General features: G+C 43.5%; 1 protein-coding gene across 2 annotated transcripts in view; it reads right to left on the bottom strand.

Moving 5' to 3' along the window:
- The window catches only part of Sp100 (SP100 nuclear antigen), a 73042-nt gene continuing 46002 nt past the window's right edge, over positions 1-27040 (bottom strand). Inside the window, exons 14-24 of one of the 2 annotated variants that reach the window (XM_052750554.1) lie at positions 22906-22980; positions 19112-19165; positions 16523-16627; positions 13533-13675; positions 11743-11781; positions 11459-11497; positions 7254-7369; positions 5386-5503; positions 5046-5117; positions 4242-4385; positions 1-946 (exon numbers count right to left, since the gene is read on the bottom strand). In XM_052750554.1, coding sequence (XP_052606514.1) covers positions 818-946; positions 4242-4385; positions 5046-5117; positions 5386-5503; positions 7254-7369; positions 11459-11497; positions 11743-11781; positions 13533-13675; positions 16523-16627; positions 19112-19165; positions 22906-22980 — 1034 coding nt within the window. In that variant the 3' untranslated portion in view covers positions 1-817. The remainder of the gene's footprint in view (positions 947-4241; positions 4386-5045; positions 5118-5385; positions 5504-7253; positions 7370-11458; positions 11498-11742; positions 11782-13532; positions 13676-16522; positions 16628-19111; positions 19166-22905; positions 22981-27040) is intronic. The other variant, XM_052750555.1, reaches the window with a different exon arrangement.

Here is a 27040-nt window from a genome sequence, read left to right on the forward strand (position 1 = left end):
TTTTGAATGGGTGAGTTTATTAAGTATGTAACAAGCCGAAGTACAAGAGTAAATATAAAAACAAGAGAGTATCATTAACCGTGTGCTTGAAATATCCAGGGGGAATTGACTGGGGGGAGTCCTCAGGTAGGGAGGGGGGATGGCAGAGCTCCCAGTGGAGTTCAGGGCAGAGCAGAATTAGCCTTTGGTGAGGCTTCCAGGTTGAAGAATAAATAGCAACAAAGAGATAACATTATCAAATTGGATGCTCACAACAGCCAGTGGAAACTGTCTATGGAAGCCGAGCAGTCAGCCACAGTTCCTGATTGAGTTTTCTCTCCATGGCTGAGCTCCCAGGGCTGAACTTCTGGCTACTCATTCTCGTTTTATATCACAGGAAAAACAGTTGTTATATCTGTTGGAATGGTTCACCTTCTAGCTGTTCCCAAGCACAGTGTTTTCACTCTTGGCCTGTTTTGCTAGTTTCTCTGCTCAGTCACTGGGTTAGAGGGGCCAGGCCATCCTTAGAAAAGATGCTCTGGAGGACATTTGGAGACAAACATACTTGGGTTTAAAATGAGGAAAGGGTACAATCTTGCTTCCAGAGTCATCTTCTCAGTGGGCTCCCTCAGCACCTGACAGTTCACCATTATGGTGCACATTGCAAGTGTTAAGTTTTATTTAGGAAGATAATTGAACAGGAAGGGCAATATAGAAAGTCAGAAGCTGAAGTGTGGCAGGGTGTTTACACAGAAGGGTGGAGTGGACGGTGGGCTCTCTGAGCATTGTGCTGTTGATGGCTGGAGGGATGGATAGTGGAGAGAACAGAAAGGAAGGCCTATGTTAACAAAACAGTGTGCTTACATGGCTGAGGTTGTTTGCTTGTATCATTGATTGAAAAAATTATTTTGAAATTCTTCTCAAATAGGCTTCCTACTGTGACTCCAAGGTTGTTGAACTTGCTGTTCTGAAAGAGAATTAGGAAATCAGTGATAGCCATCGCTTGGTAAGCTTGGCCAGCCAGTCCCCGGATAACCCAGAACCTTGCTTAGACTGTTCCAAGTGGGGAGGTTTAACCCAGTTAAGAGGAGGTTGAGGTGGTGGTGGTGGGTGGCTTCCAGATGGCTCAGTGGGTAAAGGCGCCTGCTGCTAGGCAGACTGAGTTCAATCCCTGAGACCCACATGGTGGAAGGAGAACTGACTCCAGCAAGTGGTCCCCTGACCTCCATCCATGCACCTGCGCCATGACATGCACTGATCCACAAAGTAAATCAATAAAGTGTAACCATTTTTCTTTTAAAGAAAGAGGTCATAGTCCATGATAGTTTGGTTATGTCTTTTTCTTGGAAAGACAGAAATAAAACTAGTATTGCAGGCTGAATATCCCTTGCTCTAGATGCCTGAGGTCAGCAGTGGTTTGGGTTTTAGATACAGGATATTTGCCTGTACACAATGAGATACCACAGGAGTGGGACTGAATTTGAAATCCAGAAATTCATTTGGTTTGCATAAATATTTCACAGATAGCTCAAATGCAATTTTATACAATATATCTCATATATTTTGCATGAAGCAAAGCTTTCGTGGTATGGGATTTCCCGCTCCTACTGTGTTGGTGCTAGGTGAGGTATGACAGCATACAAATGCTTAGAGAAATTAACGGGGTCATCCTTTTCCCTGCACTTTTTTTTTTTAAATATCTTTTTTTTTTAAGATTTATTTATTTATTTATTATTTATTTATTTATTCTGTTTGATGTGTCCCTGCAGGCCAGAAGAGGGAGCCAGATCTCATTACAGATGGTTGGGAGCCACCATGTGGTTGCTGGGAATTGAACTCAGGACCTCTGAAAGAACAGCCAGTGCTCTTAACCTCTGAGCCATCTCTCCAGCCCTCCCTGCACTTTTAAGCCCTTGGAAACTTATTAGGATGCAGAAGGAGTTATGAAATTTGGAGAAGAGGCAGATGCTCAATGCAGCAACTTAAAACTTTGAAATGCTAGCAGGGCAGTGGGGCACACCCTTTTGTCCCCAGCCTGGGGAAGTGGAGGCGGGTGGATCTCTGTGAGTTCAAGACTGTTCGCAGCTACATAGCAGGACCTTCCAAATGTGTCCTTTCAGCAAGCCACTTGTCCCTGCCTAGTTAAAAATCAACTAAAAGGGGCTCAAACTAGCCACAAAAGCTAAACTGACAGAAGGTTATTCATGTTAGGCCTAACACTAACAAGGAGTAGGAGGTAAACTCAGCGACAGTGAATTCACTTAGCTGTATCTTATTTCACACACTCACCCTGGATTTGGGTGCAAAGAACAGTCTTGACTATAGAGCTAAAATAAAAAGTAATGGAGTGACATTAATTGTTCTTTCTAGGTTGATCAGAGACAATGGAGTAGAGTTTCTACACCCCAAACTCATGTCACCCTGGACAAAATGAAGTTTTCATGCTCACTTCATGCCTCAGTGGACAAAGACTCAACGTGACCATTTCATTAGTACCTCCTTCCCCACTTCTCAGTTGCCTACCTTGACCTCTGTCGGGTATTCCAGACTCAGGCTGTGCTTTCTTTTCACTATAGCTTGCTTAGACTTCTTCTGGTCTCCCCTCAGATCTTTGGGAAAGTGTTTTAAAGACATGTCCCCAATCTTAGGTCACCTCATCCAATGACTGGGGGGGGGGTTCTAATTCTGTGGCACTTTTTAAAAGATTTATTGTTATTTATTGTTATTATTATTAAAGTATTATTAATATTGTTATCCATCAGATGGAAGGTCAGAGCATCACTTAGCACTTCCCAGATAAGCTTCTTCTTGCAGTAGATGGGACTCAACAGAGACTCACGACTGGACAAGGTGTAGAGACTAACTTTGGAGCACTCAGCTCTAAATGGGGTAATTTTTATCAAACCCCTCCCCTCAGGGCTCAGGGGTCTATGTGGAAGAGGAAGTACAAAGACTGTAAGACCCCGAGGTGGAAACAACATCTTCCAGACACAAGAGAGCTCACACACAAATGAACGATTCAAACCAGACAAAACCCCAGCACAGAGAAGAAGTAAACACAAAGTCACACCCCTACTCAAAAAGCTATTTGCAGTTGGTACCTGCTGGGAAAGTGGGTATCAGTTTTCTCCAATGGAGTGTCACTGGGTATATCAGTCTTTCCAGGACAGGCCCTATGCCTGGGGGTAGTTGGTCAACATAAAACAGACCCTGTGGGTTTTTGTTCTTGTGTGTGTGTGTGTGTGTGTGTGTGTGTGTGTGTGTGTGTGTGTGTATGCACTTTTTGTATTGTTTTGCTATCTTTTGTCTTGGTCTGATTTTTAGTTTGTTTTGATTTTTTTTTTTTTTTTTTGCTTTTTCCTTTTTTTTTGAGAGGGAGAGAATCTGAAGTCAAGTGGATTGGGAGGTGGGGATGATCTGGGAAGAGTTGGGGGAAGGGAAAGAATATGGTGAAAATGAATGAAAACAAAATTTTAAAATAGAAAATTAATTAATTAAAATATACTTACTATTATTGTTGTTACTAATGTTTGTTTGTTTGAGACGGGGTCTCATTGTGTAGCCCTGACTAGCTTAGAACTTGCTTCTTTTTTTTTTTTTAAAACTAGAACTTGCTTTGTAGACCAGGCTTGGCCTTAAATTCACAGAGATCTGCCTGCCTCTGCCTTTGGTGTTTTTATTATTTTTAAGCATGTGTACTTATTTGTGGTGTGTACATGTGAGTGCAGGTGCCTGAGGAGTTAAGAAGAGGGTGATGAATTTCCTGGTGAGCCCCCTGATGTGGGTGCTGGGAACCCCCTGATGTAGGTACTGTTCCTTTCTGAAAGCAGTAAGTGCTCTTAACTACTGAGCCATCTCCCCAGCTCTGGGGCAAGAATTTAAGAATTTTTTGCCCCAGCACTAGGACATTTAGATACTAAGAAATTTGAGGTTTTGCAATGTGAGAAGTCTGATTTTCTCTCTTTATAGATGAAAAATGCTGGCTGTCTTTAAAATACACTTCTGTTCCCTGCAACACTGAGCAGCTCTGTAGCCTGTTGCCCTCCGGGGTGAAAGTCGACTGTTCAGCAGTGAGCTTTCGGGGGTCCTATGTGAGTCACGGTTAATTTCCCCTCCGGCAGCATGGGGCTTTCTGAATCCCTGCTCAAATTTGACATGTAGAGGCTTGCCCCATGGTGAGGGCAGTTAGAGCATCAACCTGACGTGAGAAAGTGAGAAAAAGTGACTCAATTAAAAGAGAAACAGAAAGCAGAGGCTCTTACTTTATAGATTATGCTGTGGTTCTGAAAGATGCGGCGCATGTCCTCCACAAAATGCTGCACTGAAGGGTACGTCTTCTTATTCAGCCTGTACTTGACTTTGCCTAGCCACATGTGCTCGAGGAGCTCTGGAAAGTTCTCTCTCCTCTGTTGAGGAGAACACCAAAGGGAGTGCTGTCAGCATAGTCCTGAGTCGGCCTCCCTTCCACACACTCCCATGGTTATGGATTCTGAATGTGCGTCTCTACTGCCTCTAACTCACAGGGTGAAATCCTAACCCCGGTACACTGGAACTAAGAAGGAAAGCCTTTGCCGTTAGGTTATGAAGGTGCAGCCCCTGGGAGTGGGATCAGTGCCTTATCAAGACTCGGGAAGCTCTTTCCATCTCTTCACCATATGGAGAGAGCAGTCAGAAGTGAGCTGCCTGCATCCCCGAAGACTTTCAGCCAGTTGTGGTGGTGCACGCCTTTATCCCAGCATTTGGGAGGCAGAGGCAGGTGAATCTCTGGGAGTTTGAGGCCAGCCTGGTTACATAGTGAGTACCAGGCCAGACAGAGATACACAGTGAGACTCTGTCTCAAAGAAGTCAAAGTCCTCACCACAGCCCATTTTTTTTCCCTGCACCTTGGCCTCAGACTGCCAGTCTTCAGAGCCATAAGAAACAAATTTATATTGTATATACTGCCTCAATCTATGGTAATTTGCTGTGCATGGCTACCTGCACAAAGATACCCATCAACAGGCAAAGAGAAAGACAACTTGTCTGGGAATAAGATCACAAGATTTCAGTTTGTTGTTGTTACTCACTTTCTTTGGTTTGGGGATAAAAAAGCGACTTTTTGAATGGCAATAGATACTCAAGAGAAGCAGCTCACATTTCTGCAAAAGATGAAAGAAAATTCTAAACGGAAGGTAACTTAGAGAGAAAAGGCCTGCTTAAATTCCAAGGTGCAACAAATGACTCACAGACCTTTACCTCCTTGAGACAAATATGAAATGCAGCTACTCTCTGGAATATGAATTTTACCATTGGATCACATGATCAAAAGCACATCACAATTTACATTAGGGTTTTGTTCCTCACCATCTGTGAGACTGTTCTTTCTGCCAACCAAAAAGAGGGGCCTTCAACTTCACACTGACTCACCAGCTGCTCCTCAGGCAACATCTTCCTCTTCAGGACCTCTGATTCCTTATAACGTGCTTGATTTTCTTGGCACCTTAACTGATCCTTTATCTTGCAGAAGACACAACTCCATGGGCCACTGAGAGGTCAAGCATAAAGTGAGCAAGGGCAGAGTCTGTGAATCAGCCTCCATTCCTGTGGCTGATAAAGACCTCTATTCAAGAATGGCAAGTGGTTTCCACCTTGAGTTCAACTTCACTCTTGGAGGACACTGTACTGGAGCTCCATGTGGGTTTGATATGCAAAGATAACCCCTTCTGTCAATAGTGAGTATATTGAATGAGGTGGTACCCAAGGAAGTGATGAATTCCTAGTGATCTCAAAACTAGAAATTTCCATCTGAGTACTGGGATATTGACAACAAGCCATGTTTGGTCATAACAGTGAATTTGGTGCCTTAAGCACAGGAGTCTTGAACCTTGATGAGCCAATTAGATGAGAGTTACAATCAGGAGACCAAAAAGCAACTCTTGCTTCTCAGTCTTGCTGAATAAGCATAGCAAAAGCTACAAGTGTCCTTTCATTTGACATTGCTGGGTCTTCAGCTAGAATCTGTGTTATGGAAACTTATTGGAAAGGAAATTTACTGATGGTGTCAATATTTTCCATTTTACCCCATATGCTGGCTAATTTTATATCAACTTGAGTCCATGGAAGAGGAGACCTCATTTGGGGAAAATGCCCCGATCAGATTGGCCTTGTGGAAAAGCCTATGCTGCACTTTCTTGGTTGATGATTGATGTGGGAGTGTCACCCTGGGCAGGTGGTCCTGGGTGCTATAAGAAAACAGGCTGAACAAGCCATGAGAAGCAAGCCAGTAAGTAGCACAACTCCATGGCCTCTGCATCTGTCCCTGTCTCCAGGTTCCTGCCTTGACTTCTCTAGATGGTGGATTATGAACTGCTAGATAAAAAAGTCTTTCTTTCCAAAGTTGTTCTTGGTTGTGGTGTTTTATCACAGCGATAAAAACTTGACTAAGACACCCTAAGTTTCATTCATTTCAATGACCCTTCTTAACAATACTGGCTCTCCTTGTCCATTCAGTTTTTTTCAAGGTACCCATTACAAAATGCTCCTGGTGGGGTGTTAGGAGCTGCATGTGGGCAGAGTGAAAGGGCTGATTCATTTTGTGCCTTGGTAGCTTGTCTAACTAGTCAGAAGAAAATCCTCTGAGATGGTGTTCTGGGAGCACTGGGTGGTCTTATGACTCCTCCTGTCACCAGAGGGCAGTGCTCTCTTAGAGGATTTCAGGCACAGTAGTTCCATCCACACCATTTACAGAACACATCCAATCCCTTCTCAACCTGTTGGAATCTCTGCATACTATCTGCATACTACTACATACATACTATCTCTGTCCAGAGACACAGATAAAGCAAAGGAGTGCTTTGGTGGGGTTGGGGGTGGGGTGCTGACACACAGAACTTACAGTTCTCATGTAGGGCTCTGCAACCCAGAATCAACTAGTTTGGTAGAATGCTAAAGTGGATTTCTAACGGCTTGACACAGCCCAGCTTTAGCAACTTTGCAGTTCAGTGGCGGGGAAGAGGAATACATGGTTAAAGCCAACAACCACGACATGGTGCTATTACCCCAGTGGAGCACATAGGTGAGATGGAGTGAGACTTCTCTCAGTTAACCACTTTCAAGGTCTTTATTTCCATTAATCTGTTATGAGTGCTGAGAAACAACTCTGGATACTTTGGGTTTTGACACTAACGTTCTTGTTCCCATTGCATCAAGATACTCCAGCTGGAGACAGCAACCCAGCAGGGTGTGTGTGTGTGTGTGTGTGAGGAAGGGCCAGGGGGCAAGACTGTCTTACTAACCTCTTGTCTTCCACAGGCGGGATGTGGCATTTCTTATGATAGAATTTTCCACAAATAGCACAGTGGCACAATCTCCATCCTCGGCAGCACACTGTACACTGTTTTGAAATTTTCAGCTACAAGAAGAAATGTTGCAGACATCATCAAGAGCAGTCTGAGCCCCGAATGCTAGAACATGTTGACTTTGCGTAAACCAAGGTGACCCAGAAATCTCTTTGTACTCCAAAGTATATTTCAAATATTTATTTTATGTGTGTGTTCCTGAGTGTATATACATGCACCACATGTATGCAGTTGCCTACAGAGGCCAGAAGTGGGAATCATACCCCTGGCCTTGAATTTGCAGGTGGTTGTAAGCTGCCATGTGGGTGCTGGGAATCAAACCTCTGGGAGAGCAATGTAGTACTCTTAACTATTTATGTGTCTCTCCAGCCCCTCTCCTCAAAATATTAAGGACTAGTATTAAACAGATATTTTAGAAGAAGGCATTCTGGTATGAAATGAAGTTCAGGGAATTTCTGGGATGTCAGACTAGAAAGGTTTACATTGTGAAAACAGTGATTCTGACATGGAAATACAAACCCCATTGTAGAAACAACAGTAACAAAAGAGGTGAACTAAAGATAACCTGACAAATTTATTACCCAGAAAAGTCTGACTCCAATATAATGTCTTATTTGGCTTAATTAATTATTAGTTAATTTCATCATTATCATGTTTTTGAGAGGGGGGCTCATGTAGCCAGGTCTAGCTTGGGTTCTGATTCTCCTGACTCAGTTTCCAAGGTGACATTTCTAATATTCAAGGAATGTGGTCAGGGGAGCCTCCTAGGGTTGAAGAGCTGGTTCTACTGTTAGAATGTGGGGTTCCTTGGGTTCTGTCCTGTACCCTCCACTCCTTGCATTTGCCTCAATATCCACAGCTCCCCCCATGACCGCTCCTCTTCCAGTCTCTCAGGTCTGCACTCTGGCCTTGTTTTGAGCCTCCAGCATTCACGCTCTGCTTCTCTAGGGAGGTCTTTATTGTTCTGTAATAATGCCCATGTTCCTCCTTTACAATGATCCTTTAACCTCCCATCAAGTGAAGCAGGGATGTGAACCCTGACTCATCTCTGCCTCTCCATGTCTCAGATACCCAGCTCTACACCAGTCATGCTCACCCTAAGTTTTAAGTCTCACCTCATGCTTGTGCTTGTGTAGGGCCTGATGCTATTGGGATGCAGAATTCCTTACTCATGACATCACCAGCAAAGGAAAACCTCTAACAAGTCGGCTGAAGTGAATAAAATAATTTGTGGTTTCTCTCTTCACCCAGACATTTACTATGACACAAGAACTACACACATTGTTCAAATTCTAGGCTTCAAACATGAAGCAGGTCCATGAGATCTCTTTCTATAGGAACCCTGAATGGCCCATGAGGGACATGTTTGGAGGCATCTGTCTCCAACAGGGTCCCACAGCAGGTGAGACTATGTTTGCTGAACACTATTTTCAGGCTGCTGGATCAAGATTTCTGAGTCATTTATTAAAAACTCTGCAAGTGGGGCTGGCAAGATGGCTCAGAGGTTAAAAGCACTGGCTGCTCTTCCAGAGGTCCTGAGTTCAATTCCCAGCAACCACATGGTGGCTCACAGCCATTTGTAATGAGATCTGGTGCCCTCTTCTGGCGTTCTGCATGTACACAGGCAGAATACTGTATACATAATAAATAAATCTTTGGAAAAAAAAAAAAAAAAAACCTCTGCAAGTGAATATTGAGAAAGAGCATTTCAAAGGCAAATCTACATAGTATTCCATTGTCTAGAAACCTGGAAGCCTGGGGTTTATCTTTTTAATGTGGGTGTAGAACCCAGGCCTAGGCAATCACTGTACCATTGAGGCACATCTTCATACACCTCCCGCCCCTTTTAGTGGTGCTCTCTCCATGGTGCTAGAGTTTGAACCCAGGGAACCTGGAGTGTGATAGACAAGCGCTCTACCACTAGGCAAACACTTTACCACTGAGCCATGCCCTTGCCCCTTTGGTTTTTTGTTTTTCTTTTAATTTTATGTGTATGGATGTTTTGCTTGCATGTATGTCTATGCATCTCTTGTGAGCCTGGAGTCCACAGAGGACAGAAAAAGAAGTCAGATTCCCTGGAATTAGAATTACAGATGCTTGCAGGCCACCATGTGGATGCTGGGTTTTGAACCCAGGTCCTTGGAAGGGCAGCAAGTGCTCTTAACCACTGAGCCTTTCTCCAAACCCCCCCCCTTTTTTGTTTTGTTTTGTTTTGTTTTGTTTTGTTTTTTGAGACAGGGTTTCTCTGTGTAGCTTTGCGCCTTTCCTGGAACTCACTTGGTAGCCCAGGCTGGCCTCGAACTCACAGAGATCCGCCAGCCTCTGCCTCCCGAGTGCTGGGATTAAAGGCATGCGCCACCACCGCCCGGCTCAAACCCCCTTTTTTAAAACAAGGAATTTGTTCTCTTATTTAGTTGTGGTGATATCTGTAATCTAAGAAATAAAGTTTGCCTGAGGATCAGAGGACAGAGCCAGCCACAGAATTAGCCACAAAGGTCAGGCAGTGGTGGCATACACCTTAACCCCAGTACTAGGAAGGTTGAGACAGGAAGTGATATGGCTGGCAGAGAAAGGAATATAAGGCGAGAGGAGACAGGAATTCACTCCCTTGCAGAGGCTCTGTCAGGCTGAGGAGTTGGTGAGATAAGATCTTTCAGCTTTCACCCTGATATGTGGCTCCAGGTTTTTATTATAAGACGATTTAGGATTTGTGCAATATTTAGTAGTAATTGTCAACATATTATAGACTAAAATCACTCATGGGATTAAAAAATTTTCCAAGCTTGAGAATGTAGTTTAATGGTAGAGTGTTCAATCTAGCGCAAATAAGGCCCTAGGTTTGTCCTTAACACCGAGGAAGAAAAACAAAGCAAGTGTCTAGGATCCCATCAACATCAATTTCAATTCACCGAGTCTGGGCTGGAGCCAAGCACTGGATGCTTAAACATTCTGAGGGGTTCTAATGCACAGTCATTAGGTGAGATCTCTGCATCCTAAGCAGTGGTCCATGGACCAGAAAGCTCAGCATCTGCCTCAGTTATCCAATGAGTTATCCAGACTCTAGAGATGAGAGCTGAACATCTTGTCTTAGCAGAGGAACAAAAGAAGTGTGGTTGTATCGAAATCTGGTACCTTTGGAGGTCAGAAGAAGGCATTGGTAGTCCTGGGACTGGAGTTACAGATGGATGTGAGCTACTATGTGAATGCTGGGAATAAACCTGCGTCTTTTGAAAGAACAGCTAGTTCTCTTAATCATTGAGCCGTCTTTTCAGCTCCTAGGTTTTTAAAAATTACATTTTATTTATGTATTTGTGTAGATACTCATGTGACACTCAGGTAGAGAGCAAAGGACACATTTTGGGAACTTGTTTTCTCTTTCCAGCACATGATTCCTGGGGGATTGAACTCAGGTCATCAGGTTTGGCGGCAAGTACCTTTACCTCCTGAGCCATATTGTCAGTCTGTTGTTTTACTATTTTTTTGTTTTTTGTTTTTTCGAGACAGGGTTTCTCTGTGTAGCTTTGCGCCTTTCCTGGAACTCGCTTTGGAGACCAGGTTGGCCTCAAACTCACAGAGATCCGCCTGCCTCTGCTTCCCAAGTGCTGGGATTAAAGGTGTGCGCCACCACACCACCGCCAGGCTTGTTTTTACTATTTTTTTTTTTTTTGAGACAGGGTTTCTCTGTGTAGCTTTGCGCCTTTCCTGGAACTCACTTGGTAGCCCAGGCTGGCCTTGAACTCACAGAGATCCGCCTGGCTCTGCCTCCCAGTGCTGGGATTAAAGGCGTGAGCCACCACCGCCTGGCGTTTTCACTATTTTTAAAGATTGTTCCCACCTCAATCTCAAATGTTTTAACATTAAATGGAGCACTGACCTTTTAATTGTATAATATTTTAAAATATCAACCACACAAATATCATATTATAAATTCCATTTTTTTTCTTTTTTTCTGGAGCTGAGGACTGAACCCAGGGCCTTGTGCTTGCTAATCAAGCGCTCTACCACTGACCTAAATCCCCAACCCAAATTCCATTTTTATCATCATCAGTGAATTTAACAACTATAACGTGACAGAGATGGACAACTAACAATTTGTGATTGATGACCTCAGACATCATAGCAGAAGGTCATGAGGCAGTTACCTTTTTCTTTGTTCGCTGTGGATTTTGTGGGTTTTCTTTCTGAAAGACAGAAAAGATCACTCATGTGATGGCTCCCAAGGTTTGTTCCCATCTCTATCTCAAATACTTTGATGTTCAAAGAAGCCTTGCCTTCTTTCTTACACTGGTTAAAACAGCTATGTGAGCACCATAGAATAAATTCAAATTTGATCAGTTTTAAAACTTATAAGGCCATGGAGATGGAAAACAAATAATTTGCAGACAATAGGCTCAGACATCACAACAGGAACTCTTGGGATAAATACCTTTCTCTTTTTCCTTGGTGGGTCTGGTAGACGCTTTTTCTGAAAGACAGAGAGGTTAATGACGGTGGGGTCTTTGTTTTTACTGTGTGGCAAGGTATTTCTAATTGCCTTCTAGGTATTTCTCTCTGGATGTACTGTTGCTAAATACAAGGTGTCTTCATGGAAATTACTCCCCTTGTTCCCCATAGTGAGTCTAGGGGACATTGAGACCTCCTCTTTCTGGCCTGGTGGTTTTCACGGTGAGCTCAGACAAGGGATGCCACTTGAGCGCTCACAGCTTCCTGATACCCTGAGGGCTGGCTTTTCATGCTCTTTGTTCCCCACGCAGAAAGCCCCATTCTACACTTTGTCAGAACTCTCTTCCTTTATGACCCAGCTCAGTGAAGACTGTTCCATGACACGGTTTTAATCTGAAACCCAGAAATAGCCATCCCACCTCTTAGCTACAGCATCATTTCCTGCAGACACCTCTCCTCACAGTAGTAACTGCAGGTAGGGTATGACGGTTTAGCTTTCTCCTGGCCAGTACACCTGTACTCCCCATGACTTTAGATGCAGTTTAGTCTATACTCCATGAGCAAACTTTTTGCTTTATTGTGAGAATGACACAGGGAAAGGCCATCTGAGATTCATGACAGAAAGATCAGTGTACCCTAAGCCAAAAGAAATAGATTCAGCTACCAGGGAAACCTCCTGATTTTCCCAATTCAGGGGGTTGATATAAATGAAAAGCAAAGAACTTATTTCAAAATACAATTTCAAAATTATTTTTCTTTTATGTGATGATATTTTGTGTATGCTCTAACAAATAAAGCTTGCCTGAACCAGCTACTAGTTAGCCATAAGAGGCCACAAAGTGGTGGCACACACACCTTTAATCCCAGCACTAGGGAGGTTGAGACAGGAAGTGATATGACTGGGTGGGGAGAGAAGTATAAGGCAGGAGGAGACAGTCAGTCCCTTTTGGCTGAGGATTTCATAGAGGTAAGAACCAATGGCTGGCTGCTCTGCTTCTCTGATCTTTCAGCTTTCACCCTGATATCTGACTCTGGGTTTTTATTAATAAGACCAATTAGGGTTCGTGCTACACTTTTATTTTGGGGTAGATGGAGTTGAGTTAGGTCTCACCCTGTAACCTGTCCTGGAACTCATTACAGAGTCTAGGCCAGCATCAAGCTCTGAACAATCTCCCTGCCTCAGTCTCCCAAGTGCCAGAATTAGAGGTGTGGCCCACCATGCTCAGCCGTTCAAGAACAAGTGTGACATGACTACTGGAAGAAGTGCTGCTGGACACTCTGTAACTCAGGCATCCACAGGGTGCAGTGTTTTCAGATATGTAATCACCTATTATTTTCATCACTGGCATTCCAAGTTTAAATTATATTTAAATTTAATTTAAATTATATCCATGCTACCAAATTTTATGCAACTAGTTAATGGTAAAGGTCACAGTCTTTTCTTCTACCATCCAAAGGATCCAAGTTAATGCATTTAACAGGATTAAGCTGTAAAACAAGCCAGCCAAGGTAACACCTGAGTGGCATACTGGCAATAACCCATGCCATGGAACCTGGCTAAGAAGAATATAGTGGTATTGTGGACACAGACATTCTGCTAACATCTGGTACCAGTGAATTATGGCAGTGAAATCCTTGGTTGAAGCTACCAGTTACAGAGAGAGGGCTTCTAATCAGTTGTTTTACCCCAGAATAATGAAGGTACATGTCACATGGAAGCTTTTAGTCCACCATCTTCCCAGGAACCATGGGAGCCATCTGCCCCCAGAGTACCTTTATCAGTTCTTTCAGGGTCCATCCATAGCAACGTATGCTTTGCCTCCAGTTCTTGGATTTTTCGCGGTCTCCTTTGATTTCAAACTGCCTGGGGGTGAACCATTGACCAGTCTCACTCTGTATACTCTTCTCATGGATCCCTGTAAGACCAAGACAGACTGAGCCGCCCGCTACGAAAACACCTGCTCTTAGCCCGTCATCATCCTGGATCTGAGGCTCAGGTTTAGTCTCAGGAGGGCGTGCATTTTCCTCTCAGGCACCAGGGGCCACACATTCAACCTGATAGGCAAGGACAGAGAATGACTACCACTGACATTACCTTTTATGCTTTCTGTAAAAATAATTCATTTCTTTCATATGTATTGGTGTTTTGTCTGCATGTGCGTCTGTGCACAACATCTGTGCTTACCGCCTACAGAAGCCAGAAAAGGGCATTGGATCTCCTGAGACTGTAGTTATAGATGGTTGTGATCCACTAGGTGGTTGCTGGGAATTGAACCTGAGTCCCCTGGAAGAGCAGCCAGTGCACTTAACCAGAGAGGCATCTCTCCAGCCTTTAACATTATCTTTAAAAATATTCTACTGTAATATTGAAAGATTAAAAAAAAAAAAAACGGGCCGGGCGGTGGTGGCGCACGCCTTTAATCCCAGCACTCGGGAGGCAGAGCCAGGCGGATCTCTGTGAGTTCGAGGCCAGCCTGGGCTACCAAGTGAGTCCCAGGAAAGGCGCAAAGCTACACAGAGAAACCCTGTCTCGAAAAACCAAAAAAAAAAAAAAAAAAAAAAAACGGAATGGCCTTAAAACACGACCAGGATTCTTGCTCTTCCTTATACTGTGACCCTGTGTAGGACCAACTTGCATTTCAGAAAGGTGAGTGAGGGCAGAAAATTCCCTGCTGGGCTTGTGAATCCAGCCTTGAGGAAGCTGTCACCACAGCTACTTGTACAACATTACTCTTCAAGGTCATGAGAACTAATTATTATTTCTCATATTTTAGACTCATGGCTAGTCGATGTTAAAAGTGATTTTGGAAATGTTATCTACAGGGAATAGCTAAATTACATATAGGCAGTAGAATCATAGGGAAAGCACTTATTTACTGATAACAAAAGAACTATATTGGGGCTAGGGAGATTGTTCAGTGGTTAAAAATACTTGGTGCTTTTGCAGAAGACCCAGGTTCAGTTCTTAGAACTCCCATGGCGGCTCACAGCCATCTGTAACTCCAGTTCTGATGACCTCTTCTGGTCTCCATGGCCACCAGGCACACTCAGTGCACAGATACATATGCAGCCAAACACTTGCAGTCAGTAAATAAAAATAAATCTTAAAGAAAGAACTGCATTGTGGAAAGGAAGGTCAGTCATGATAGAGGACCAGTGGTACTGTACTTGAACAATTATAAGTTTTACAATATTTTATGTCTAGTATCTTTTTTCTTATAGCAATATGGTAAGAGAAGCTTTGTTCTCATTTCTTTTTTTTTTTTGTTTGTTTGTTTGTTTTTTCGAGACAGGGTTTCTCTGTGTAGCTTTGCGCCTTTCCTGGAACTCGCTTTGGAGACCAGGCTGGCCTCGAACTCACAGAGATCCGCCTGGCTCTGCCTCCCGAGTGCTGGGATTAAAGGCGTGTGCCACCACCGCCCGGCTCTGTTCTCATTTCTTAACAGAGGATGTTCGGTGTTGGAGATACTGGTGCAGATGACAGAGAAACTGACTTGTGGTTTAGCTCTGGTTTGAGTGCCTCCCCTGCCCAGGGTTCATCTATTGAAAACCTGGTCCTTGACATGGTGGTGTGTGAGGTGGCTCCAGATGATTGAAGGTGCTGCCTTTGTGGGGGATTAAGACAGTTGTCATGGACCCCATCACTGTCTGGCTTCCTGTCTTAGGATGTGTCATGCCCCTGCCGCAATGCCACCTGCCATCAGTCTCTCATATATGAGGCTGCCTGATCTTGGCCTTTTAGCCTCTAAATCTGTAAGTTAGATAGAGTAGCCTGACTTGAATATTTCAACAGAGCAAAGAACACTGGACTGATTAATACACCAAGAAAGCTGAAGTTTGACTGTGTTCAAATTCTAATTCAAAATTCTGTGTTCTTTCTTACTTAGCTTCAAGTTTGACAGAAGTTACAGGTAATGGACCCACAAAGGTTGATGCTGACTTTCTCAGGCACATTCATTTCCCATCCAGGTGTGTTAGGGCTTTTTCTAGTATGATATCGGCTTTTTTTTCACAGGGTGCAGAGGATGATAGACTAGGGATGTATGATATTTAAACACACAAAACTGAGCTTGGGGTACAGCTCAGTGAACGAGTGTTTGCCTCACATGCACAAGGCTCTGGGTTTAATCCCAGTACTGCAAGAAAGAGAAAAAGAAAAGAAAATACAGAAAACGCCCTCATTCCTGCTGTCTCTCTGGGGTTTGGTGCAGAAACGAACTAACACAGCAGGCCTGAGACTCTCCTGAGAAACGCCGTCAGCACAATCGGCCTCTGGCTGCAGTCTGTGAAAGTGGCTTTGGGGAGAGCCTCTGTCACTCCCAGAAACACTTTCCATGCCGAAACTATTTACAAGCAGTTCATTTCACACACAAAACCTTTTTTCCTTCTGGGTATCTGGATTTGGTGTGTGCTATGGAGAGAGGTACCTGTATAATTCATTGCTGATAGAAGCCCTGGTCCTGGGCTTGGGCAGCCCCTTAGAAGAAAACCTTTCACATTTCTGCTGCTGGGGTAATTAATTGCATTCTGCATGTCCCACTAGGAAAGTAATATCAGGAGCTTCTGGCTCCTCTGGACTTGTCCTCTCATGCCCTCTTCTCATCATTTACATGGCCTCACAACCTTTCACGTCAGTAACGGGGTAACATTGCCTATATCATGAATCCCGCAAACTAGATATGGGATGAGATACCCACAACACAGGTGCCCACTCCCTACACAGTGCCACTGTCCAGGTGAAGAGCACAGATCTGGAAACTCACCTTGCTGATATTTCTCCTTATACAGAGTCCCCGTAACATTACCACAGGTCACCGGAAGCTCAGGACGGTTAAAATCCACATTTCTTTGTCTGGGAATTCTCCGACCTGCATGGACACATTTCACTTTATTCTAGAACTGTGCACGGCCTTTCCTCCACCCACTTTGGTATCTTGTTTCTGCAACTAAAAATGCATTGTGTTTTCCCATGGATTAGTTATACTTGAAGGTATTTCTTTTGTGAGTGATTAGATGCCTATAGATAACAACACGCTCTGCTCTCAACCTCTGAACTCCTGCATAGTGACTGGAGCTGTGTGTGTGGCAGAATCCCAGCTCTCAAACTTGGCCATAGTGGCCACTGTACAGTGACTTTCCTACGAATATTTTGAAGAGATAGCTCTCATTATACAGTGGCTCTGGAATTCTGTAGTTGGGAAAAATAACTCTCAAATTTTGTTCTGCTGTTGGAGGTATCTACTTTAGAAGGGGATGGAAGGGGGCACCCAGTGAGGTGCTGTTATCGCCCGCCTTTCCTCCGATTAGCTGGCTTTCTCCTTTCCTCAGCCTGCCTGAGACTCAGCAGTACTCTAGAAGATTCTGCAGGTGCTAGAGGAGCCCTGCATAACACTTTAGTGGTGTGTGTATTAGAAACAGAAAGCCATGAGGGCGTTTATATTCAAACAAGATGGTGCGGATGTGGACATCTGATGTAAGTCAGCTAACACACACACACACACGGCTGACACTGGACATGGGGGGAGGGCTTGGGGGCAGGGGGCAACAATGAGTTAGCACAAAATGCCCGACACCAGATATCTGGAGACCCCAAAGTAAATAGTGACGCCATCTGTCAGATAATCAGATCTGGCAGAGTGCCACTTTTGCATGGTTCTGTATAAATATGGCCTTGAGGTCTCCTTTGCCAGCTTGCCTACCTGTGTGTGTCTATCTGCAGGCCTGTGTGCCTACCTCCACTCAGCCTGCCTGCCTGGATGCCAGCACATGCCTGGGTGCCTGCTGATGTCTGCCTGCCTAGCAGCCTCAGTGCTGGTGAATAAAGTATGTCTCATTTGCCTGCAGCTTGTCAAAAATCTCTCCAACCTCCCAGCCTTCCAAGATCATTCCCATTTCCTGGCATCAGAGCACGGATCTCAGAGTGTGTGGGATTCAGTTCTATTGAATCAGACACTGAAGGCCTGAAGATGAACTTCCACAGCAGTGCCTCTGCCTTTCCAGCCAGTTAAGGGATCCATCAAAGACACTGTGGAGCTGGGATGGGGTAGAGCATCCCACAATTACTTCAGAGCAGTCTATCAAAACAATATTGGCCCCAGCAGGGCACTCAACTGAATTCACCTGAAACCCTATGTCATATCCTTTTTTTTTTTTTTTAAATGTGCATTGGTGTTTTGCCTGTATGTATGTCTATGTGAGGGTGTCATATCTCAGAGTTATAGACAGTTATGAGCTGCCATGTGGGTGCTGGGAATTGAACCTGGGTCCTCTGGAAGAGCAGTCAGTGCTCTTAACCACTGAGCCATCTCTCCAGCCCCTCCTTTGTCACATCTTTACAGATAAATAAATTGAGTTAGAAAGGACAAGTGACAGGCTAAAGTCACATAGGATTAGGAATTAGAACACAGGTCTCGTATTACCATCAAGGGTTGTGTGTTTCTGTGGCTTTCTGTGTGGACAAGTAAAAGGTATGCTAAATATCACGTGGGTCACATACTTTATTTCCTCCCTAAAGAACTGTCAGCACATAGAGACACATGCGGCTCTGGGTCCCTCCCCAATCAACTAACTAGCCAGTGGAATGGGAGTTATCAGCAATCTATCGTGCTGCTGAAACTGACCAATGCTGATGATGCTCTTAAGATTTGGTACTGATTTCAACAGCCAATCAAGAAAACTAGCTTGTCACTCACTGCACAGAGTGCAGAATAGAATTCAGTTACTTCATCAACTTTTGTTGTAGCACTTCTGACAAGCTGTGGACCCACCCTAGGTGCCCACCAACAGAGGAATAGGTAAAGAAACTGATTTATGTACACAGTGGAATTTCTTTCAGCTGTAAAAAGAAAATCAAAATGATGCCACTTGCAGGAAAGTGGATACAACCGAAGATCATCATTTTAGGCAAATTAAGTGAGCCTCAGAGAGATAAAGGCGTGTTGCTCTTATCTGTGGGTCTTAAGAATTTGTACAGAGACACAGAGTTATATGTACAGATGACATGAATGTAGGAGCAAAACTGTCCGGGAGACAAGGGGACCAACAGGAATGGGGAATGGAGGGCCATGGGTCCTGTGGAATATGCTCAAAGAATGCTTATTTACATGCATGTAAATGGCCTGTGTGACCCAGTGTAATACATTAAAATGAAAAAAAATTTAGGGCCAGGCATGGTGGCGTATGCCTTTAATCCCAGCACCCAGAAAGTAGAGTCAGGTGGATCTCTATGAGTTCAAGACTGGTTTATATAGGGTTTTCCAGGCCAGCCAGGGTTGCATAGTGAGACCTTGCCTCAAAAACATTTTTAAAATATTCTTATTCATTAAAAGTTGATAAACCACATTTTTCCTTACCTCTTTTTCTGCTTCTTCGTGAAGATGAGTTGATACGTCTCCTTAGGAAAGCACCTGAGAAGACAACATACATGTCTCTTATTTATACATCACACTGCAAGCAACATTTTACAAAAACACCATTTAAAACTAACTTTCCTGAAGTCTGTTTAGTACTTTCTGAAAATTTTGGAATCCAGATCAGAAGTCAGGAACATTTCCTATAAAGGCCTAGACAGTAAACATCCAAGGTTTTGTGGTCCATAATTTCCTTTGTGATTCCTCAGTTTTTCAGTCATATTAGGAAGCATCCACAGACTACATGTAAATAAAAGGGTGTGTTCTAATAAAACTTTATTTATAAATAGCTGGCAAGTGAAGTTTTTTCCTCTGGGCTGTAGTTTGCTGACTTCTGATCTAGATTTAATTATAAAGGTGATAATTAGTAGGGTTGTTGACTAGATATCACACACACACACACACACACACACACACACACACACACAGGAAAAGTCACTTCATAAGCATTCTTAAGACTATAATGGCCAAATCTGTTTAAGTGGCAAAGTTGGGGAACATAGATGACTGTTTGTTCCTCCTCAGTCTGTGTCCACAAGGCATCACCACAAGGCCATAGTTTAGGTAGTGCAAACCTGGGAAGGGGGGACGTCCTCCGTATACTCGGTCAGAAGTGCCCCTTCCTCTGAGCAGGTTGTGTCTAGATTGGACTGGGAAAGAATCTTGCCTTAGTGAGATGTAAGGAAGTCTTGAGATCAATGCTATTTCATTTTTTGGGTCTTGATCATAACAGTTACTCATCCTTTAAAAAAAAATCCTATTGAGATATAAATGGCCCCATGAAACATCTATTGATTGATTGATACAAGGTTTCACTGTGTAGCCCAGGTTGGCCTCAAACTTGCAATCCTCCTGCGTCTTCCACTGCCACCTCAGTCCTGAGATTTGCATGTGAGTCACACGCCCAGGCATGTTTTGATGAGTAACATCTCAAGAGCTGGAGTGTTATGCCTCACAACTTGTTACCTTTATAAATAAGATAAATAAGACACTATGGAGATACAAGGAATGAGAGCTTCCTAGCCTTGCACAAAAGAAGAATCACCTTGGTTTTTCATACTAAAGGTTTCAAGAAGCAGGTAAACTAGGAGGAAATGGACATGTCAAGGACACAGGTAACCCTTTCTTACCACCTTGTTTGTCCCCCAGAACAAATTGCTCTTAACTGATCAGTAATTGGACCAAGTTTGGTGATAGGTGCGTGGTGGGTGGGGGTGATAGGTTATCCACACTGGGGTCAGGGGGAGTGCTCAGTGTGAGACACCATCATTCATGATGCTGAAGTCCTAGATAAGCCCAGGGAAAACTCAGCACTTCCTCCTTCCTTCCCTCCGCCCCGTGGTCTCACACAGAGCCACCTGTGCCCTGTCTGCTCTTTCCATTCATACAAAGCGACCAAACTGGACCTGGCCTCGCTCGGCTGCAGCCTCAGTGTGCTCCACAACAGCCACTGCTGAGCGGTGCGGGTTCTGCTCTCAGCTCCTCTCTGTTTAGACATTCTTGGACTTGTGGGCTAGCTGGTCCTTCTATCAATCAAAACCAATTGAAGACAAATAAAGAAACAAAACAGTGTTTTACTCTCCCAGATCACGTGTGTTAAAGCGCTGGTGGCCTGGCTCCTGCCCCCTGCTGCTACACTGCATTTGGGCAATGCCTGGGTGAAGGAGGACTTGACTACTCTTGGCTCTTTTTTCCTTAAGCTTTGAATATCCACTTTAAAAAATGATTTATTTATTTTTATTTTATATGCATGGGTATTTTGTCTACATGTATGTCGGTGTAAGGGTGTTGGATCTCCTGGAGGCAGAGTTACAGGTAGTTGTAAGCTGCCACATAGGTGCTGAGAATTGAACAGCTAGTGCTCTTAACTGCTGAGCCATCTCTCCAGCCCAGCTCATCTAGTCTTAATAGCCACTTAATAATACTAAAACTGTACACCCATCATTTAAAATAATAATGCAGTTACAATTACCACATGCTATTTAAAACAAATTTGTAAATACTATTAATCATTCTAAGGGAGAGAGGTTGTCAAGGTATGAGTCTTGAGCTTTCTCAGAGTATCAGCAGGTGTCTAGATGTCTATGAACAATGTAATAGGACCCCAAATCCTGGATCAGGGCTCTTGTCTAAGCATGCTGCACAGAGCACAGAGGGGACAGGGGGTGTGGTCCTGCCAGCATCAACCTCCCCTACTCCAGGCCTCCAGAGAGAGGCTGCATTTCTTTTCTGTCCCCTTTTGTTGTTGCTGTTTATTTATTTGTTGAGATAGGCTCTCACTTTATAGCCCTGCTGGCTTGGGGCTCAGCATGTAGCCCAGGAGAGAGAGTGCATTTCCCCTGAACATAATTGTCAGATATTTCCTTCAAGTCAAAGCGAAGGTTTGATATGATCAACACAGAAGACAGGTCTCTGGGTAAATCAGAAAATGAGAGACTTTCAGACTCACTCATGCGTCATATAAAGATGAAAGTTATGCTGGAGGGGGTCAGTGGTGGCTGCTGAGTAGGCTGAGTCAGCAAGGGAATTTATGAAGAAATGTGATTCCTGTAGCTTGGAAGGAACTCTGTAGATGGGAACTTCATGGGTGTGTTTGGCAGATCTGCTGCCCGAGGTGACAGTACTAGGCTGTTGATCTTCTAGAGGGACCATTTGATAAGTCTTAATTTCAAAGCAAGCCAGTCACTATCGACTTTGAGCTCTGCTTCTGCTGTACTAGGTAGGAAATTTATGACCACACATGTACATGCATACACACACACACACACACCACACACACACACACACACACACACACACACACACACACACACACACACGAGATAGCAGGTTGCATGGAGGAAGAGGGGCAAGGAGATGGAGGGAGAGGCAGGAGGGAGAGAGAATGAACACTTATTCTAGAATAACAATTCAATAATTTGTCGTATTTGGGCCAGAGACTGACTAAGGGGAGACTGTGGTCAGTGGAGGCAGACTCCTCTCCCTTCTGTGCTCAATTCACTTCTTCAGAGCAGTTTCTGTGGCCAAAAGGGAAGCTCAGGCAAGCTGTAGAATCACTTGCGCAGGTGACGTGCAGCTTAGGGGACACATGCAATGGGGCAGAGGTGAAGTCTAGGGAGCTGCCCTGGACGGCTGTGCAGGCCTTGCAGTGGACGACAACAGGACTAGCCTCTCCCCTTACCCTTCCGGTCAGTTACACCCAGGAGCCATGGCAGAGGCCCCGCAGGCTGGAGAGGTGGCTATCCGTGGTGCTTACCAAGTTGCAGGGACAGTTATAGACTGTGAAGTCACCCAAAGAGCTGGGTTGGCCTTGACAGGAGTCAATCTAGCATGTCATTTAAGTTTACAGATGAGTCCAACTGAGGCAGAAGGGAAAAAGTGCCAGGTTCAAGTCTGCACAGTGACCTCATGGGGTTGATCCAGAGGTAGGGCAGCTGTATCATTTGTCATACACACATGTTCATCCCGTTTTGCCTTATGGCTATTTCTGCCATTGAAAGTTCAGCAGAGGTTGTAGCGACCTTGCCTGACCACAGACACATCAAGTCACTTGTTTGTAGGGCTGCCATCTTTTATCCCTTTTCCCAACATACTTTGGAAACTGACTAAATTGGGTATATTTCTCAACAGTTATCATGGCTACAACGAGCAGTCACAGAAATAGATTTGTTATCAGAAGTATGTAATAAAAAGAATGAAAACTTAGTATTGAAAATGTATTGTGTTTTGTTTTTAACCTTTTATCCAGTTTGTTTTCAGTGGCATTTTGATATTCCGAATTGAGTAATTTCCGTGTCTGTCTCTCTTTTTCCCTGAGAAAATAGAAGACAAAAACAAAACCAGATACTTCTAAAAGGTTACAATGTACATAATAGTGCTTTCAGACTTCCTGTGTTACTATAACTTGTAAAAAGTCTAGTTCATAGTAAAAACCATACAGACCACAACTTTGTCATGGCCAACTCTGTTATTTAATCTGCTGTGCTGGCATTATGTCAGCCTGATGGAAGCTGGAGTCATCAGAGAGGAGAGGACCTCAACTGAGAAAAGGCCTCCATAAGATCAGGCTGTAGACAAGCCCACGGGCATTTTCTTAATTAGTGATTAGTGTGGGAGGGCCCAGCCCATTATGGGTGGGGCCATCCCTGGGCTGGCGGTCCTGGGTTCTACAAGAAAGTAGACAAATCAAGCTACGATGAACAAGCCAGAAAGCAGCACCCTCCATGGCCTCCGCATCAGCTCCTGCCTCCAGGTTCCTGCCCTCACTGCTTTTGTTGATGGACTGTTATGTGGAAGTACGAGTTAATAAACCTAGGCCTTCCCAAGTTGCTTTTGGTCATAGCATTTCATCACAGCTATAGTAACCCAAACTAAGATCCCTGGGTTTACCCTAGATGTCATTTTCTTGGCCTTGACATTGATTCAATTAATTTACTCTCACATCAGTACAGAAAATAACTTCAGGCAGTTTTGTTTGTATCCCAACAGACACTGTGAAAATAATGAGAATTAACACTTCAGTGCTTGCTGAGTGCAGGGTAACAGTGTGAGACTTACGGTTTGGATTTTAAATGTCCCCAAAGGCTTGTGTGCTGGAAGCTTGATCTCTAGTTGATGGCATTGCTGAGAGTGGTAGAAACTTTCAGAGGCAGGATGAGTAGAAGGAAGTCATGTCTCTGGGTAAGGGAGTCAAAAGACACTGACCCCACCCCAATCTCCATATGCGGTTTCCAGCTTTAAGATCTCATCAGCTCAGGCTTTTTCATATCAAACGGTATTCGAATGCTGCTCTGAGGGCCAAGCACAGTTCTAGGGCTTACCTATGGTTTCATTTGTGCAAGAACAGAGCTCTGAGAGAGCCAAGTTTGGAAAGGAACAAATGTGATTTCTGCTTATTTACTTATCTCAGTGATTTTGATAAGGCATATCCTCTTGCCTCAGCCTCCCAAGAGGGAGTGGGTGTGGTAGTTTGAATGTAATTGGGCCCTATAAGCTCATAGGGAGTGGCATTATTAGGAGGTGTGATCTTGTTGAAGTAGGTGTGGTCTTAGTGGAGGAAGTGTGTCACTGTCGGGGCAGGCTTTGAGATTTCCTACACTCAAGCTACACCTAGTTCAGTACTTCTTGTTGTCTATAGGCCAAAATGTAGGAATCTCAGCTCCTTCTCCAGCACCATGTCTGCCTGCACACCACCATGTCCCACCAAGACAATAATGAACCTCTGAACTGTAAGCTGCCCAATTAAATGTCTTTTCTTTTATAAGAGTTGCTGTGGTCATGGTGTCTCTATACCATCACACCTAGTTTGACATCTGTTTTTAGAAAATATAACTCATATGTTGATAAACATTATTTCTGCTTATAGGATTATTATCATTCCTACCATCCTACCATTAAAATACTTTTTCCCTGCAGGAATTGGTGGCCTTCTTTTATGCCTTTTTTTTTTTTTTTTTTTTTTTTTTTTTTTAACCAGTCCTTACCCTTATGGACTTAATCATCTTTCTTTGTGTAAAAATGTCCTGGCAATCTCAGATTAGGCCATGGCTTCTTAAAGAAGTTTGAAAAGCAAACCCATAAGGGCAATACAGACACATCACAGGAAGATGAGATCGACCCTTCAGAAGTGAGATTGAGCAGGTGAAGATACAAGTGAATGGAGGATCACAAGTTCGAGACCACCCTGGGCTGCACAGGCAGGCTTGTCTGAAGGGCAGCAAAGAAACAACATGAAAATTCTCACTTAACTACTGAGAGACTTCTTCATGTTTTGTAATGAGCTTAAGATATGAAAAAAAAAGGGTGAGGTATCTTAGGCTTAAACAGCATGTATGAGAGGCAGTCATAGAAAAATAAATCTATTTATCATCTGTCTGTCTATATCTATCAATCATCTATCTATCTATCTATCTATCTATCTATCTATCTATCTATCTATCTATCTATCTATCTATCTATCTATCAATCATCTCTATTATCTATCTACCTACCTATCTACTACCTATCTATCATCTGTCATCTATTTCACCGTTTTTGGGTGAAATCCTTTTCGGGCCTTTTGCTATTTCTGTCAATAAAATTGAGCTTTTCTTGTAAGGCTATATAATGTAATTCCACAGATTAGATTTTTAAATGTAAGTCTTCATACAACAAAAGTAACAGAAAGAGATGAAGAGAAAGTCCCCGATGATGGTTGAAGGAGAGAGCACTCCACACCATAAATCTACTGTAGAGATCTGATCTGATGAAATGTTAAAACAGATTCTGTGAGGGGGTTAGGTCTTACTCTGGTAAAACATAGGACCTTGCCTACTCATAACCATATCAATTGGTTCTGTCCACCAATACAAATTTGTCATTGAAAGAGTTGTTTGAAAGGATCTTTCAACTGGAAATTAATGCTACTTCTCATGAAGCTAATTTCTAAAGAGACTCATTATTTCTGGTGATTATCTTTCTTGATAATTTTTGGCCATGATATATTAAGTTACATTCAGGTCCCTAACCTACATAAACACTTGTAAGATTCTATACTGAATTGGTGACAGTGTGACTGACTCCCTCTCATGCAGGCAGGTAATAAAATGGCTTCAAATTTTCTATGCAAATGAAGATTCTGAAAGTCTTCTCTCAAGTAAATTCATCCTAGTTATCAGGTTACTAGAAAAATATTAATAGAAGCACAGTTATCCAACATACACTTCTTAAATGTATAGAAATTATATAAGGAAAATTCACTACAGAAGAACACTGAGTAAAACATTAGTAAATGTCTCTATTCTCAAATTCATCTGCAAGAAGAATGCAACTCTAATCAGAGATTTCAATGGACTAAGTGGTAAGGGGAATATTCTTGAATTTATTCTAAAATCCACCCCAGCAACAAGTTATCAGGCATCTAGCTTTGAGCTCTCCTTTCTTTTCTGCATTTCTGTCAGGTGCCAAAGGCGGACAGAGTGGGGGACTAAGACATGAGCAAGTACAGAACTGAGGGCCAAGTGGCATCTCCAGCTACTGCACGATAGCATAGGGAATGGTTTTCAGATTCTTTTTGTTTTGTTATGTTTTTTTGAGGCCTCGTTTCTCTGTATAGCCCTGGCTGTCCTGAAACTCACTCTGTAGACCAGGCTGGCCTCGAACTCACGGAGATCCGCCTGGTTCTGCCACTCCAGTACTGGGATTAAAAGCATGCGCCACCATGCCTGGCTCATTTTCAGATTCTTGTTTCACATTTATACAAAGAGGCAAATCCAATGGGGACTACAGACATAAACATTAAAAATGGTCAGGTTCCTTGCAAACCCTCCAAAATCAAATATGGAACAATCTTTTTTTTTTTTAATCTTCAGGTGGAAATGGCTACAACTACCAAATGAAACCAAGGAGCCAATGTGGGGGCGGGGATAACAACAGATTTAAGTAATAAGAAGTTTCTTGGACAAATTTATTCTGTTAATTCTCTCTTGGACAAATGATTCTGTTAATAAGCTCACCAGAAAACCAAGAAGTGGGACAAAAATCCTAGTGATACATGTGCTCAAGGTTTGCCACTAGGTAACAATGGAGAGACCTCCATCCTCGTTCAGCTATGTGAGAAAGAGGTGCCATGTGCTCAAGGTTTACCACTAGGTAACAATGGAGAGACCTCCATCCTCGTTCAGCTATGTGAGAAAGAGGTGCCATGTGCTCAAGGTTTACCACTAGGTAACAATGGAGAGACCTCCATCCTCGTCCAGCTATGTGAGAAAGAGGTGCCATGCGGCAGCGAAGAGTTCCAGGAAGAAGAGCAACGTGTGACCAGCAGTGAGTGAGAACTTTCTGCTACACTCCAACGAAGGCGATGACTGTTGATAGGGTCGTCAAACAGTGTTT

Source organism: Peromyscus californicus, unplaced genomic scaffold (assembly GCF_007827085.1).
Source record: "Peromyscus californicus insignis strain IS unplaced genomic scaffold, ASM782708v3 Scaffold_21__1_contigs__length_65335640, whole genome shotgun sequence".
In the NCBI taxonomy this organism is placed as follows: domain Eukaryota; kingdom Metazoa; phylum Chordata; class Mammalia; order Rodentia; family Cricetidae; genus Peromyscus; species Peromyscus californicus.